The sequence below is a fragment of the Mustela putorius genome, unplaced genomic scaffold (assembly GCF_011764305.1).
Source record: "Mustela putorius furo isolate JIRA1106 unplaced genomic scaffold, ASM1176430v1.1 tig00000083_pilon_pilon_pilon, whole genome shotgun sequence".
In the NCBI taxonomy this organism is placed as follows: domain Eukaryota; kingdom Metazoa; phylum Chordata; class Mammalia; order Carnivora; family Mustelidae; genus Mustela; species Mustela putorius.
Window position 1 is genome coordinate 15,129,664 of NW_025421273.1, and position 16,591 is coordinate 15,146,254.

The following is a 16,591-nucleotide window of genomic DNA, read 5'->3' on the forward strand; positions in this document are numbered from 1 at the left end:
CTCCTGGCATTGTCCGGGACCAGATTGGGACCTGAGCTCCCAGGGCTCTCTCTCAGGCCTGGACAGTTTCTCTGTCTTCCTTCCCACAGGCTGCTAGGGTTCAGGAGTTACTATTTCCCCTCAAACACCTCCATCAAGCTCTGTCTGTTTGTAAAGCGGGCTTTACCACACTTGGTCTGAGCCTTTGCTTGGCCCAAATTTTTGTGCCAGAATTTTCTGGAAGAACCTGGACTCTGAATTTCCCTCCACACCCACACTCCAGTGGTGATAGTAGAGCTGTTATGCCCTGATGTGATGTCCCCAGGGGGACCTTCACACTCAGAGGGTCGCTGACCCCGTCTCACCATGCTCCTGGGGACAGGATAGGTGTGGGCATCTCTGCCCCAGGACACTGCTAGTTCAGTCGCCTATAGGAAGTAGCAGGAGAACTCTGAGTGAGGGGTTCCCCAGGCCCCATGTGGGGAGGCCAGGCTCTCTGCAGGAGGGCTGGGAGCATAGATGAACCTGACTGAAATCCTGCCTGGGTGGGGACGGTGAGCTTGCTGTCTGAAATCTTGTTGCCCAGCATCATGGAGTCATGTCTTGGTAGAGAGCCAAGCATGCAAGCACAGCTAAGGTCATGCATGGTTGACACGGTTGACATGCATGTCAGCATGGTTGACTCACGCACCCTGGTTTGAGCAGGGATGGATCTGGGGAGAGGTGGAGACGCTGTAGCCTGGCAACCACATGGAAGACCGGTCCGGCTCCTGGCTGTATGGCATTGACCTTGGGGAGCTGTGATCATCCCATCCAGGAGACCAAACAGAGCGCCTGGGTCAGGGATCCACAAATTATTATTTGTCCTTCTCCCTTCTCCTTACATCAGTAGCTTTCCTTTGGCAGGTGCATTGACTTCAGATAACCAGGCCCTGCTCTTCATGTCCCTGGTTCTCATTTGTGTCACCTTAAAAGGGAAACTGTCTCAGGTCACAGTGAGGTGAGCTCTCCATGCCCTTTGGATGGTAGCCAGCCTTCGCAAGAGACTGGAAGATAGCTGAGAAACATCAGAGTGCCACGGGCAGAACTGCCCTTCTCTGAGCCCAAGTGTCAGTACGGTGGGCCCTTTGTCCCTGAATGGCCCCTGGGTCTGGTGTCACCAGGAAGCAGCTGAGGCCTGAGCTGAGACCTTCTGGCGGATCTCAGCTGGAGGGTCACTCACCATCGCCCTGCATACTTTCTCATCAGACACTTGGGGCCTATCCAGACTTGACCTTGTGTCCCTCCAGGCAAAGCTTGCCACTCTGTGGTGGGAGCTGCGTTGGAACAGAAGCCGGGACGCACCACCTTCTGTGGCTGGGGCTCCTGGGCACTTGTCGTCATGGGCCACGCTTTCCATTTCTAAGTAGCAGAGGAATCCTCTGCTCTTCTGCAGGGTTGTTTCCACTCAGCTTTGTTCCTGGGCTGCCGTTTCCCACAGTTCTGTTCCTAGCCAGACTCTGAGCAAACTCAACAGCTTGCAGATAGCATGGTTTCTAGGCTTCTCTCCCCTTCCCTCATTAGCCAAGGTTCTTTCTATTGAGTGTGTCAAAAAACTCAGTCATTTCAGAAAGGAAAGGAATTTATGTAGCTAAGAAGTCTAGAGGTAGCTGGTTTCAGGCACAGCTGGATCCAGATGCTTACCCAAAATTGCCTGGAGCCTGTCTCTCTCCCCCTTTCTACTCTGCTTTCCCCTGGGCTGGCCTCTTTCTCAGGTGGGCTTCCCCATGTGATGCCTGAATCAGCTTCAGCAGCTGTAGGCTGTAAGCCGGTGTTATACCTGCCTAGCAACTTCAGAGGTGGGAGGACATCTCTCTTCGGTGGCTCCAGCAAGAGTCCCAGGGCTGTGCTCCTTGGCTCAGTCTGGTTACGGGCTCATCCCTGAACCAGTTCCGATTCTGCCTGGGTGGGATGTGTTGGGAACAGCTCATTTGGCAACATGAATGAAAGGCTTAGTAGATGCTAAGATGTGGTTACATAGCTCATATCATGGATATTTTGGAAGGAGCAGTGTCCAGCATCATTACAGTTGAAATATACATATGAACCTGATTGTCTACACTTTTCTTTTTGTGATTGTCCTTTGTCTTTTCATACGGCTTGACTATCTTTCCAAGTACAGCAGTTTTCCTTTTTAATAGGATTATCTATCCCTTTTCTCCGACATATGGGATTTTACTTTGGCTGTTTTGCTGAGAGAAGCTTCTCCAAGAAATGTAGGCTCCCGTGGCTGCCCCAGGTGGGGATCCCGGTTTGGTCAGTCTGTACAAATAGCTGAAGGACAGACTGCTGAGAGCCCCTGAGTCCAGGTAGTCTGGGGTGCATGTGGGGTGCTCGGGGGATGAGCAGAGAACTTGCCCAAGTGCACGCAGTGGCGGATGTGCCCCCTGGGTTTTGGCTCTGGTCCGGAAGAAAACTCTCTCTGAGTCACCGTTGCTAGTGCTCTTCCCAGGGGCCTGAGGCTTGTGGAAGGGCAGCACCAGGAGGGCAGCCCCCAGGGAATGACCCAGTGGGGAAGCTGTCCTGGGTGATGATGACAGTGCCAGCCGGGGCCCCAGATCTCGAGCTGGCAGCATGGCCCTCGGAGGCTGATCCTAGAGCTCCGGGCGTGGGGAGAATGTTCCAGGGGAGAAGCTGTGCTTCCCCCTAACACTGGAGACACACCCGGTAGCAGGTGCCAGAGAGGCTGCTTTGAGCCCACCGGGCGCACACGCACTAGCGGGCTCTGCTTCCACGCCCGGTGATGGAATACATCCTCTTTGTGCTGTACTTCTCCTTCTTTCTCTGTCTCTGTACCCTGGTGTGCTTGTACTTCTCCGGCTGCCAAGAGATGACCTACAAGCACGAAGGTAAGCGGCTAGCTCTAGGCGACTGTTGGAGGTTCTGGGAAAGGACATGTCAGGGAGACCCTACCCGAGCTAGCAGCTGTCGGAAGGGACATGGGGAGGTGGGAGCGAGGGGGTTTGGGAGCTGTGGTCCATGCAGGGTGGTTTATTTTGGAAGCACCTGTCTTCCCTTCGGTGCCTTTCCATCTGCTGAGAAGGAGCACCTCTGTACATTCACAGGGTAAATGGAGCAGACATGTTTGTTTTTCAATTTTGCCCCAGCTGCCTTTCAAAAAATTGGGCTGGTTTATAAAAAGGAGTGGGGAAGGCAGGACTCTGGGGGGTAAAGAAGACGGAAATCTGGAGGCGCAAGCCCCCAGATGTGTGTGGCCAGGAGCCGAGGTTTTTCCTGGGAAATAAATGCCCAGGGAATCTGAGAAAAGTGGACAATTCAGGAAACCTGACAGGTGCCCCAGGGCGTGACTCTTTCCGAGAGAGCCGAGCGTTCGAGTGTTTTCTAGGTGATTCTGTCCTTCCTATTTCACGGGGATTTTGAAGATGTGTTGTCAGGCCACATTTTGGTTGCAAATGCTTTTCACTTTAAGCATGAAAATGTCTTTTTCTATCTTGCTTTTATTCACAAAGGCGTACATCTCTGTGGTATGTCTCAGCTTCCCAGATAATACTATCCCTTTAAAACACACTAACCCTTCAAGGAAACAAATTAACCCAACCCACATGTTGTACAAGGTTGGGGGAGTTCTTAAGCTGCTTGCTGCCACTGGAGGAGTTGTGTGAGCCCGGAGTTCTGTGGATTCACGTCCCGTTGGGCGAGGGACAGAACAGGAGTGTCCTTTTGTGCTAGATGCCCCGTCAGTGCTATGTCCCGCCTTCTGCCCTGAAGCACACTTCCCTGGAGCCTTGGTCTCTGAGGCCACACTGGACTTCAGGGATCTCCACTTGGGTCTGGGGATGGGCTGTCGGCAAAGGCAGCTCTCCTTTAATGCACATCTGCAACATCTGTCGTGAATGCCCATGTTACGGCTCAGAGAGGGAAGACCCAGTGAACAATCCCTGAGGTTTCTAAAAGCGGACTGTCCTGAACACTGAGTCATTAGCCACCTGGATGGTCCAGGAAGCTCACAGGGGGTGTCTTGTCCTGACGGTTTGGAGACAGCATGGCGAGAGGGTTCCTGGAGCCCCATCCGTGTGCGTCACGCCTGGCTGCCGGCCGACAGCGCAGCAAGTGCAGTCCTGTCCCCAGACGCCTTGCAATTAGCAGTGTTTACAAGAAATGAGGTTGGGTGAATGGCTGCCCAGAAAAGTGAGGAGTCTGGAACTCTGGGAGGTGAGTTCCGTGTGTGCAGAAGAGCTCTGAGCATCGCGGACCTGTCACTCCCGAACCTGCCGTCGTCACCATCAGGACACCATGGCCACTCACTGCTCTCTGGAAAACATCTGGAGAGTTTTCCATACCTGAATCCAAGGGAGGTTTCTCCTCTGGGGAGGAGATTGGGGTATATGTGACTGTCTCCAGCCTCTACTTGGAGACAAGAAATCGTTTGATACTGATGGAGCCCAGTAGGTCGACACGGTTCTACCTGGTAAACTTACCCGGGGTGTGGGACCAGGTGTTTGCCCAGCTGGTGCTGGCTGTGTGAATGAGGGGAAGGGCTGTCACGTGCGAGCCGAAAACTCTTTGTGGGCCGAGTTAGTTCAGCTTCGAGTTCACGAACAAAGCCTTGTTCATGATTATGCATTTGAGAACCAATGTTGACTGAATATGCTCGGCTCTGGGCCAACGTGGGGAATACAGAACCCCAGATCTCAGCCCTCATGAGCAAACTGCTGTCCTCGTGGGTGTCTCCAGCAAAACCTCTCCAGACACTCGAGCTGTGCAAGAGGACAGAGCAGTCCCTCTGTCTCCCTCTCCCTTCCTGATGGCTAGATTATTTCTTAATTACGTTTTTAATCATGGTTGCAGACACATTTCTCTTACATGTGGGCACCCAAGAGCGCAGACATATGCCAGCTTCAACAAGCAGAGTGGGGGGGTACCCTCAATGTGCAGGGTGAGCCCTGATCTTTCTGTGGGTTGAGGAGTGGGGAGGGGACTGGGAGGAGCCAGGTTCTGGATGAACCAGGGGGAGCCTGGGGCTTGACTCTGGATTTAGTTACGGTGCTGTCCTCATGGTCATGAAAAAACATTCGTCGATTGTAACCCAAATAAAAATCCTTCTCAGCGGCTATTTTGGAAGGGAAGAAAGCCAATGTTCCTAAAACACGGGAAGTTGATCTGGTGATTGTCGGTTTGTGTCTGCCGCCCCCAAGGGACTGAAGCTCCTTGTGGTGGAGAGCATGTGTGGTCTTAATCATGTTGTGTTCCCCCGGGCCCCATCCAGTGCCTGACCCATAGAAGGTGCTCAGTCGGGCGTTTGCTGAACGAATGCCGGAATGTATGCGTGAAGGCTGAATGAAGCCCCATATCTCATGGTATTTGGGGCGGGAGAAGTGCTGGGTAGGCAAACCAGGAAGCCAGGGCATGGAGTGTTCAGACTGCCTCTGACTCTGACTGATTGGTGCACAAGGGTCCCTCCTTAGTAGGACACACATGCTGCCCACTGAGGGTCAGCACACCGGATTCGGCGCATGCATGACCTTGCTCTCAGGTGACGTGGGGGGTTCTGCGTCTGTCTGATGGAGAAGGATGCTGGTGCTCAGAGGTGCTAAGTGACTGCAGAAGGAGCCAGGGTCAGGCCAGCGTGCTCTGCTGCGGCCCCCTCCCCCTTCCACCACCTTCTGTCACCTCCTCTCCCACCCAGTCCATCAGGAACCCCACTAGCTGCCTCTTGGGATGCCTTTGGGGTCCAGACATGTGTGTGGTCACTCCTGTGCCTGGGGGTGATGGGCAGGGGTGTGGGGGAGGGGCACTCAGCTGTTCTGGGTCCATCACTGATGTGCTTGCCCCTTGTCTTACATTTACAGAAGCATGTTGTGGAGACGTTTTTTGGATTTGATGAGGAGTCCGTGGACTCAGAAACATTGTCAGAAACATCCTGCAACACAGACAGGACAGACAGGGCCCCGGCCACACCAGAGGAAGACTTGGACGATGTAAGCGAGGGGCCGCCTCTGGCCCCTGACAGCCGCCCCTGCTGCTCCCCACAAAGATCTAAGTCTGGAGGGCCTGTGTCATCACAGCCCGTAGCCCTGAGGGCAGGGCCCCCCCCCCCCCACTGCGTGGGGCTCTGATGATGACACGGGGGGTGCTGGCAGCGTGTGATGGTCCCTTCCTTTCCCCAGTGCTGATCTCACAGAGGAAATCTGTGGGGCCTTGCTGCTGTCTTTGCAATTAAACCTGTCGCGTGGTGGACTGTCTCTGGTCCCCCGAGCACGCACACACACACACACACACACACACACACACGCACACGCACACACACAGGCACACCACCTAGTGGAAACGGCATGAATTGCTTTTTCATGAAGAAGATGAGGCCACACAGGAAGACAAACCACATGCAGCGGGTGAGGGCAGAGGGCAGTAGAAACCACTGGAAGCCCTCTCCCCATGAGTCACCACCCTGACGTTTCCCTATATCTCCACTCACACCTGGGTTCATGACTGCGGCATCAAGTGAGCTGGGCTCACAAAGGTGGGAAGGGAGGCGTGGTCCTTGCCCACCCGCACACCCCCCGCTGAATTCTCTTAGGAAACCCGACTAAAATGTGGTCGTACCAGACACATGTGACCACCAGGATGTAACAAGCAGCTTTGGGCATCAAACACCGTGTTCTACATCCCTGTCTCCCGTGAGCACGCAGGACGTCTCATGCCCATGCACACAGGGATTTAATGTGATGGGACCCCATAATGGATGCTTCCCAGTTTTCCAGACCACCAGTGTTGCGCCCATGCCTGGCCAGTATTGTGCCTTCCCAGGGAGGATGTCTCCTTCCGAGAAATTGCCAGAGTGAGAAGCGCTGCTGGGAGGTGCTTGGCTCTGGGGCGCTCTTGCCCTTTCTCCCTTGCGTGTGACTCAGGGATCCCCAGGCTTCCATGAGTTCCCGGGAAGGGTGCTGACGATCAGGATGGTGTCTTCTCCCACAGCCTGTCACTCCAGGCCCCCAGTGACATCCTGGCAGTGACTGGTTCCTTAAGTCATTGCCAGCAGTGGCTGTGAGGGCTGGATGTGTGCTTCTGTTCCCGGGGGACCCTGGCAGTGGGACCCACAGCCAATCACTTGCTTCCTTCTGTCTTTCTTCTCCATGACGCTAAGACGACGACCAGGGAGGAGGCTGATCTGAGGTTCTGCCAGCTGACCAGGGAGTACCAGGCCCTGCAGCGGGCCTACGCCCTGCTTCAGGAGCAGGTCGGGGGGACGCTGGATGCAGAGAGAGAGGCCCGGGTAAGTGTCGCAGGCCCGCAGGCCACAAGGGGCTGGGCGGACCGCCAGGGTCTCTAAACCTTGCCTGTGATGCTTGGAGGGGATAAGAAGAAGGGCTGGGGGGGCACCTCACCAAACCTTGGCAGACCCCCAGGGGCTCTCTTGCCATCTTCAAAGGTCTCAAGACCTTCCCATTCTTTTACAAATTGTTATTTACCGTTGGGTGGGTCAGCTTCGAACCCGTGCCTGGATGGGCTTCCAGGGCCTGGATTACAGCACCGTCCTTACTGCTCCTCTGTCACCCATCCATGGTGACCTGCTCACTTCCGGATCCTTCTCATTCCAGACTCGGGAACAGCTCCAAGCTGACTTGCTGAGGTGTCAGGCCAAAATTGAAGACTTGGAGAAGTTACTGGTTGAAAAGGGACAGGTGAGCAGGAATGATCATGGGGTTCTTCGCATGTCTGTCCCCTCATGGTGTCTCTGTGGCCTTAGTGCCAAGCTCCCCCGCCCCCACCATGGGTCTGAGTTGTTTGCTCCAGAGACATTAGAGAAAAAAAACCACCCAGGCCAAACCCAAGCAAGAATAGCCTAGCTGAGGTGCCTAATCGCAGAGTTTTAAAAAACCAAAACCTGGGGTGCCTGGGTGGCTCAGGGGGTTAAAGTCTCTGCCTTTGGCTCGGGTCATGATCTCAGGGTCCTGGGATCGAGCCCCGCATCAGGCTCTCTGCTCAGCAGGGAGCCTGCTTCCTCCTCTCTTTCTGCCTGCCTCTCTGCCTGCTTGTGATCTCTGTCTGTCAAATAAATAAATAAAATCTTTAAAAACAAAACAAAAAAACAAACCAAAACCCGTTACGAGGTTCTAACTTGGCTTTGTCATCGTTGGCCAAGTGTGCCAAAGTAGGAGACAATTCAAAAGGCAGAGTGTGGCCAGAATCCTCTTTGACTTGACTCTGAAGGAAAACTGCCATCATTCATCAGGGTTTAGTTGTGAAAATGAGCCGGGCCTCAGCCCGCTCCTCGGGGTTCCACACTGCTTGTGACTGTTCACAGGAAACCCCGGCCCTTGAGTTTCTCAGCGTCGAGTCTCCTCCATGCACACGTTCTCTGAACATGACAAGGCCAGACTGACAGCAGGACACAGTAGGGAGGCGAAGCCCAGACACAGACCTGGACCCTGGGTTGGGGGGGACTGTAGAGGGGGCACTGGGTGGAGTGCCAGCCTCTCAGAGGGCAACACCCAAAGGCAGCCCTCACTGGGGTTGGTGCAGGTCAGCCATTGCCTTGGTGGTGAGAGATAGCCGGGAATTCTCGGCGGCTCAGCGCAGTGAGGTTTACTTACTACTCAGTACACCCCCTGTCTCTTCTGGAGGCAGGGGGCCGCCCACCCCATGGGTTTTCTCGGGGACCCCGTGGCGCTGCCAGCTTGGACCCACCCTGCCCACTGTGTGCGCCCCTCTGCAGAGACCAGGAGAAGGTGGTATACGGGTCTCAGAATAGGGGGCTGAGAATGAATGCTGCCTCGTGTCCAGTTGGGACGAGGGCCCAGGTGGCGACCAGGGTGCAGATTAAGGCAGACTGTCAGGAAGCAGAACTCGGGACACATACACTGACGCTCACGGCAGAACTGTTCCAGGCCTGGACGGGGCTCGGCGAGTGGCCAACCCTGGGGTCCTGCTTCCGTAACCATGGTCCAGAACGGTCCACAGAGGTGGGGGAGGGGTGAAGTGCACACACCCAGGGTTGGCTTGCCTGAGTGTTACGTGATCCACGCAAGCCACGCTGTCTCTTTTCCTCATCCTCAAAACAGGGTAGTGATAGTGCTTCACATGCTGGGCAAGCAGAAGTGGGGAGAGGGAAGCAGTGGGAAGAGTCCAGGTGGGACAGAGGGCTGCTCTCAAGCTCCTGTTCTCCCTGACACTGACCTCAGCCTCTCCTGCTGGCTGAGCTCACGTGTCACCTGACCATCGACTTCGACTAAGTTCCATCCCCACCCAAGGTGCTTGACCCTATGTTTGTGGGCTGGTTCTTCCAAGTGGAAGGACCAGTTTGGGACAGAACAAATGGCCGTTTGTTGAGGGAGCAGCCACCAGAGCCTTGCCCTTTACCAAGTTTGTGCTTGGTGTACAGGGATAAGGTGTCAGTTGGCTATCGCCGCGTAACAAACTACCTCCAAACTTAGTTGTTTAAAACAACAAAAATTTTATTTGCTCACAGCACTCTGGGTGAGCCACTTGTGCTAGGCCCAGCTGTGTGGCTCTTCCACTGGTCTCCCCTGGGGTCATTTTGGAGGCTGTGTTGTTGAGGCATCAGCTGGGGTGACGTGGCCTGAAATGGCCTCTCTCCTGTCTGGGCGCAGGCACCTGCTGTTGGCTCTCCTCCTAGTCTCTCATTCTCAAGGAAGCTAACCTGGCTCCTTTGCTGAGTGGTCTGGGGACAAGGAGAAAGGGCAGACCTCAAGGCACAAGTATGCTCCAAGCCTCTGCTCAAGTCCCATTTGCAAATATCCCAGGAGCCAACACATACCACAGTGCACTCAGCTTCAGGGTTGGAGAAGTATCCATCACGTCCTGTTGGGAGAAGCTGCAGAGTTGTTGCCAAGGGTCAGGGGCATGCAGATGGGGGAACGGCTGCAGGCAGTCTTCTCTAGACCAAAAGATGAGTGGAACACAGCTCTATGCTCAAGGAGACTCACAGCCTCGTGGGGCCTATACATGTCAACCCAGAGACAATACTTCGTGATAAATTAGAAATTGGTAAAGGAAGCCCAGGAGGCCACCACAGCTGAGAGAAGGGAAGGAGGAAGTTCTTCCATCTATTCCTTTATCCATGTATCCATCCTCCCCTATTTATTGAGTACCAGCTGTATGCCAGGCCCTGTGCTAGGTGCTGCGGGTGGGGGTGCCACGGTGGAAACAGAGGCCTGGTGCCCTGTGCTCATGGGACCTCCATGGGTGGGACCTGACCAGGCAAAGAAATGTGGTTAAGGCATCATAGGCAGTGGGACCGGAACGCACGGAAACACGTCCCTGTGACAAAGCCAGGTCCGTGGGTGTGGGCTGACCTTTGGGGTGGAGCCTGGATGTCAGCCCATGAGCTTGGTGAGCAAGCGTGAGCAGATCTGCAAGGCCAATGGGTCCCTCTGCAGCTGCTTTCCAGTCACGGACACTCACGGCACGAACTCTGTGGGCTTTCAGGGAGCGTGAGATTTGGGGAAGGGACACCCCACAAAGCTGCCAGCTCTCTCTTTCAGGAGTAACAGTTTAGAGGGACCCAGGTCAGAGACAGGGACAGCAGCCATCCCTGTCTCTGACCTTTCCATGGAGAGTTTTCTATTGCCTTTTGGTCACCAACACCACCTTTACTCTTTAACTGTCTGTTTGCTTCAAGGAGTGTGAACATACTTAGTGCTTTTTCTTAGGATTCCAAGTGGGTGGAAGAGAAGCAGCTGCTCATCAGAACAAACCAAGACTTGCTGGAAAAGGTATGTGGGCAAGAATCCACACACCGCCGCCTCAGATGGTCACTGAGCCAGACAGTCAGGGCCCTCAGAGGCCCATGGAGACGCCCTCGCAGCAGCCCTTCGGCTCCTGACGGGCTCGAGGAGGAGGGACCTGTCCCTTACCTTGAGTCAGAGCCCAGTTCCTGGGGCTTCCCAGCCCTTGGTCCTAGTGCTGTCCTCTGGAATGAGGCCCGCAGAGCTGGTTTAGACCACCCTGCAGACACAGTGGGGGTCGACCGTCCTCCTTCTATCCTACCTCTGCTAATGCTTTGGGGTTCCAGAGCCCTTCCCCTCCCACCACGGGGGACCAAAGGTGCCAATCGAATAGTCCTTCAGGCCATCGTAGTCCAGTTGGCGGACTGCAGGCCATGGTGCTGGCAAAGCTAAGCTTGTTGCCTTCCTTCTGTGGTTATGGAAATTTCTAGATCTCTCTCGAGACAGCCTGTGGGGGGGGTAGATTTAATGCTTTGGGGTAAGACCTTAGTTTTATTTTTTTTCTTATTTGTGCACAATTTGGAGTGTTTTGTTTAAGTAAATTTACTGAGTTGTGCAGCCATCACCATGATGTAGTTTTAGAACAACTTTAGTCTTCCATAAAGGTCCCTTGTGTTATTTGTAGTCCCTTCCTGTCTCCCATCCCTCAGCACCCCCAAACCACCAGATGTACTTTCTGTCCAGACTTTCCATACCAGCGGAACCAGACAGACCTTGGTTTGGCTTAGTCTTTGAACATCCTAGAATGCCTGCGTGAGGGGAGCCCAGCCTTGCCCTCTTGGGAGGGCTTAGTCCAGCCCCCGCTGTGTCACTTACCAGCTGAGTGGCTGCTCACTGTCCTCTGTTTCTCTATCACATTTGGAGCACTGGGACAGGACCTGTCATTCTGTTTGTCAAGCCTGTGTATTGGGAGAGAGTCCATGTCCTTGGTCCTGCTCACTAAATTCAAGAAGCCACAGAGAAAATACACTGTTTCCAAATGTCCCCTGGGGTGCAGCACCCATCTGTGGAGAACCCCTTCCAGTTCTCAAGGCAAGAGGAGGGAGAGGCAAAGGTGGCTGGGGCTCACAGAAGCCCTTGAGAGGGAGGTGTGCCTTCTGTCAGTCAGTCCTGGTTGTGGCCAATGTGGATGGGCAGCCTCATGCTTCTCGGACAGAAAATGAGGCACGGAGCCATTAGGATGCTTTTCCATCCTGATGGATGTCAGACCAGGCAACCCATCTTCCCCAAAAGACTTGTGCCTTCAGGACAGCTGCTTCCTGAGTCCTCTGGCCAGGTGACAGTGTATGCCTTCCTGCTGTGGTTTGTCCCACTCTGTCTGGGTGGGAGTGGGGGTGGGGGAGATTGCCTTGACTGCATCAGGGAGGGGTGGGTGGGTGGGGGACAGAGTGAAAAGAATACACACAGTCTTTGGGATCAGAAGCACCCATGATGCGCTCCTGCCTCCCTCACATTTGACCTCAGAAAGGGACTTAGTGGCTCCATGCCTCAGTTTCCCCATCATTCATTCATTCAGCAAGTCTATAAGGAACCCCTCTTCTGGGCCAAGCCCAGGACCGCAGGGACAGAGGAGGCACCCCACCCCCCCATCACCATGGCTCCCGTGGAGACGGCGGGTCCTCCCACCCGCTAACCCGCAGGTGCGTCTGCTCTAGATTTACAGGCTGGAAATGGAAGAGAGTCAGCTGAAGAACGAAATGCAAGACGCGAAGGACCAGAACGAGCTACTAGAGTTCCGAGTGCTGGAGCTCGAAGTAAGAGACTCTATCTGTTGTGCGCTCTCAAACGGAACAGACCTTCTCTTTGAGCCCAAACTGAAATTCATGTAAAAGCTCCCAGATGTCCTCCAGCATGTGTAAAGGGACGTGGTAGAGTTGTTTCCTTTTCTTTTCCTTTTTCTTTCTTTCTTTCTTTTTTTTTTTTAAATCTGTATGTTCAGAATAATTTCACTGCCTTAATATGTTCTGGAGAGAATGCTCACCGAAGTCTTTGGACATGTACCAGAGCTAATCTATTTATTGCCTACGGCTTGTTTTGCACTTAATAAAATAATTTGTTTTTGCAATATTTTGCCTTTTTTATTTGTGTTTCATTTCCATAACTACTTCTTTCCTGCATGCATAGTCACCTGGTATGCATTCTGCAAACCCGGATAGAAGCACCTGTTGCAATTAATAACACACCTTTTTAAGATGACCTTGCATGCAGGGAACCTCTCCTTTTGAAAGAGCAGGGCCCGACCTGGCCCACGACTGACTCTGTAGTGTGTTTACTGCTAGTTTGGCCCATTTTCTATGTGCCGAGGTAAACACAGGTAAGTAAGTAAGCAGGGGAAAGGGAGGCATTTGCAGAGGAGTTTGAGAAAAACCGTGGGGTTGTCTCAGTTCCCATCCAGCAAATGCAGCCCTGGGTGTCACACAGGGTTGCTCTGGACCGAAATCTTAACTGTTTGTAACTCAACCTGCAACTCAGAGTTACTGTTAGCATGGAGGGAGACTGAATGCTGTTCATGGGGAGCGGTCACGTTCCGAACCTTCGGTAACGTCCCCAATACAGAGCTGGGTCCAGTGTGAGAGTAGTGATGGGTTAAACTGCTTCCCACTGAAACCTGGCCTTGGGTGCCTAGCACTGTATTGCAATCCTGTTACTTCATACTCCTTTTTCTGTTTATTGCCATTTAAAAGTCATCCACATTTTAAACATCACCTAAGTTTGTGATTCATTTGTCTGAGCACCTGTTTGTCTGAGCACCTGAGTGGCTCTGCTCTCCCTCCACTGAAGCCTTTGCATGAACGGTTCCCGCCGGGGAAAAGCCAGCACCCTTGCGACACTGGTGTCCCTCCTGTTCTGTTTCCTCCTCCTGGCTTCTGTTAAAGTTGTTTGCACCAGAATTTACCATCTTGTCCTTTGTCGTGTTGGCATGGACTGTGTGGCCCCAATGCCTCCAAACCAAGCGTTGCCGTGCAACCCAACTTTTGCTTGAGCGGGAACAGGATCTTCCACTCACACAGCAGGAGCAGGAAGCCATGCGAGGTCACTGTTCACAGTTCAGCCAGTGAAGAAGTCTTTCCCAGGGCTTTGTCCATGTCCTTTTCAGAGGATTTCCATGAGCATTTCTCAGTGTGCTAGAATTTTCTTTAAGTGTCTCCACCATCCTTCAGAGCCATTAGAAACCAATTTTCTGACTTTCGTTCGTATAAAATAGGAGCTTTCTGCCCCCTTTTCTATGGGGACTCCATTTAAGTATTGTAGATAAGAAGACATCCACACAATGGAACCACTGTGAATTTTGGTCTTCTTGGCTAATAAGAGAAATAAACTTTCCCCCCTGAACTGCTTCAAACCAGATTAGCCAGGTTGGCTGGGCTTTGGGGAAGTGAGTTGAATGAATGGCCCCCTTCCCTTCCTCTCTCCATTCACCTTATCCAAGAGCATCTGCAGAGGTCTCACTATCCAAGCTAGTGCTCATTTGGTTACATTTCTTAGTTGAATGATTAAAGGGACCCATGTACACTGTCACTAGATGCTACAGGAATGGTTCAAGCATGTTTACTTATCTTACTGTGATTTTGAGAAAATAAAAGCAGTTTGATTTGAAGGGATAATTTAGAAAGGTCTTCTCTACTTGCCTTCCCATAAAGCCAGCCTGTCTGTTGCTCAACTTTTAAAGGCAGAGCTATATAATATATCCCTGTAATTAATCGGGCTTCTCCTGTCCTTTTAAAAAACATGTCAATTTACGTCTGATTAGTAAGCACCTCTCCTGGGAAAATGCTTGCTTTTCCTTCTTTAGTTATGGAGATTTGATTATCAATCTAAGGCAGGGATAGAAGGATCACTGGTGTGTTTCAAAAAAATTGTGAATAAAGTCAGGAGATTATATTGAAAAAAAAAAAAAAAAGTGAATCGAAGGTTTGTGTCCTGGTCTCTCCACTCAGTAGCGCAGGACCCCACTCACCCCCTACCCTGCCCCAGCCTCCTGGTCTGTGAAATGAAAGCCATAATGCCTGCCTCCTGGGGTTGTGAGGATTCAATGGGAGAGCGACGTGCCCCAAGGCACAGGGGACACTCCATGGCTGGTGGCTATGTTGTCTGTTGAAATTTCCCACACTTGTTCTTACCAAGTACTGAATGATGATCTGTGGCTTCCCGGGTTTCCAGCTCACAGTGAGTGAACACATGACACCTTGTTAACCGTTTCTTCCTAGCTGAGTAGGTAAGAAATAGACTCGTTTGCGCAGCCGATCCAGTGCGCGGCGGAGGCGGGACCACGGCGTGCGCCTTCGTGGACCCAGAGACCGTCGTCTGAATGGGTGCCTTTTAGTAACGCCTTTGCCAACTGGAATGCCTTGGTTTTTTGCGGCGTAACGTGGGAAAATGGCAAGTGGTAAACAATCCAATAAAGTTCTGTTTTTAAACCGAATCTTTTCTCCAGGAAAGAGAGCGGAGGTCGCCAGCATTTAACCTCCAAATCAGCACCTTCCCCGAGAACAACAGCAGCGCCCTCCAGCTGTTCTGTCACCAGGAAGGAGTTAAGGTAGCGTGTTTGGGGGGGGGGTGCCTCCCTAAACCGAGATGGCCAGGGGCCCGCTGGAAGGCCAGGCTCGGCCGTACCCGGGGACTGTGCCTTTGTGCTCGCTATGAATCGAGTTGAACCAGAGGGCCCGGTCCCCCCACCATATGTTGAAAGTTGGAGTTTGTTTCTCGGAGGGTCACCAAATGTCACTGCATTTGCACCCATGTCAAAAGAGCAGAGCCGTGGGACACAGCTTTGAGGGCGTCCCCCAGCTTGGCCGCCCCCCAGCTCCGGGTTGCGAGCTCTCCGAGCCGCACCCTCCCGGGAGTGAGGTCTGCATGGCAGCAGCCGCCCCGGGATGGGACGTGACGCGATGTGACGTGACGTGACGTGACGTGTCGTGCGTGTGGCGTTAGAGCGGCGCTGAGCCCCGCGGGCTGCCGCAGTGAGTGAGTGGGCGGGAGGCCAGGTTGCAGGCTGGGGTCCTGCTGACCCTCGCCACTCCTCCAGCCTTTCTGGAAAGCTCCGCGGACGAGTGGCAGGCCCTGCCTTCTCTCCCTGGACCCCGAAGGAGCCGCCGGGAGTGCTGGGCCCCGCGGCGCGCGCCCAGAGAGGGACCCGGACGAGGCCGAGGCCGCTGCGCTAGAGACCGGGGTGCACGGGCTGGGCAGCTCCCGCAAAATGAACGTTGGAAATCTTTTCCAGGATGTGAATGTTTCTGAACTTATGAAGAAGCTAGATATCCTTGGCGATAATGGGGTAACTATGCCGGTCGGCTTCTGCTCGCGCGCTCTTGTCTCCACCTGGGTGTGCTGTGTGTGCCTTTCCTTTCCTTTCCGTTCGGGTTCTTCCTAACTGGAGAGATCTGACATGTGCAGTGTGAGGCTTCTGTCTGGCCGTGCCCCCGCGAGGGTGGGCGGGCCGCGCTGCCACTGGGGGACCACGCTGCCACGGGGGGGGGGGTCGCGCTGCCACGGGGGGATCGTGCTGTGAGGAGCGGATCACGCTGTCACAGGGGGGTCGCGGTGTCACTGGGGGAAGGGGGTGGGGGCTTCCGGACTTAGCTTCTGGATTGAGCTCATCCCTCGCTCCTGCGAGGAATGAGGGCGCGCACAGAGGATCACTCAGAGGGAGAGCGGTATCCCTCGAGATTTCCAAAAGCAGAGTGCGGTGGTTTTGCCCCCTTAAAAGATTGGCCCAAACAGGCCCTAACTCCAAAAGCCTTGGCCCCAGAGATGACACAATGGGGCTGCGTTTGAACGCCGGCCCCTTTAGAGAGCGGTGGCCAAGCCCCATGGTCCCCTCTTGGAGGGGCATCCAAGCCGGTCAGCGCTGTCTGCACAGGGAT

The 16,591-nt window shown here is 53.7% G+C and overlaps 1 protein-coding gene across 5 annotated transcripts in view; it reads left to right on the plus strand.

Annotated features, from left to right (window-relative positions):
* Positions 1 to 16,591, plus strand: part of JAKMIP1 (janus kinase and microtubule interacting protein 1) — a 132,704-nt gene that overhangs the window by 88,949 nt on the left and 27,164 nt on the right. For 3 of the 5 annotated variants that reach the window (XM_045075476.1, XM_045075481.1, XM_045075486.1), the window contains exons 9-15: positions 5,829 to 5,957; positions 7,124 to 7,252; positions 7,578 to 7,661; positions 10,653 to 10,715; positions 12,383 to 12,481; positions 15,163 to 15,264; positions 15,949 to 16,002. In XM_045075476.1, coding sequence (XP_044931411.1) covers positions 5,829 to 5,957; positions 7,124 to 7,252; positions 7,578 to 7,661; positions 10,653 to 10,715; positions 12,383 to 12,481; positions 15,163 to 15,264; positions 15,949 to 16,002 — 660 coding nt within the window. Of the gene's footprint in view, positions 1 to 5,828; positions 5,958 to 7,123; positions 7,253 to 7,577; positions 7,662 to 10,652; positions 10,716 to 12,382; positions 12,793 to 15,162; positions 15,265 to 15,948; positions 16,003 to 16,591 lie in introns of those variants that run through there. The other 2 variants (XM_045075493.1, XM_045075497.1) reach the window with 1 other exon arrangement.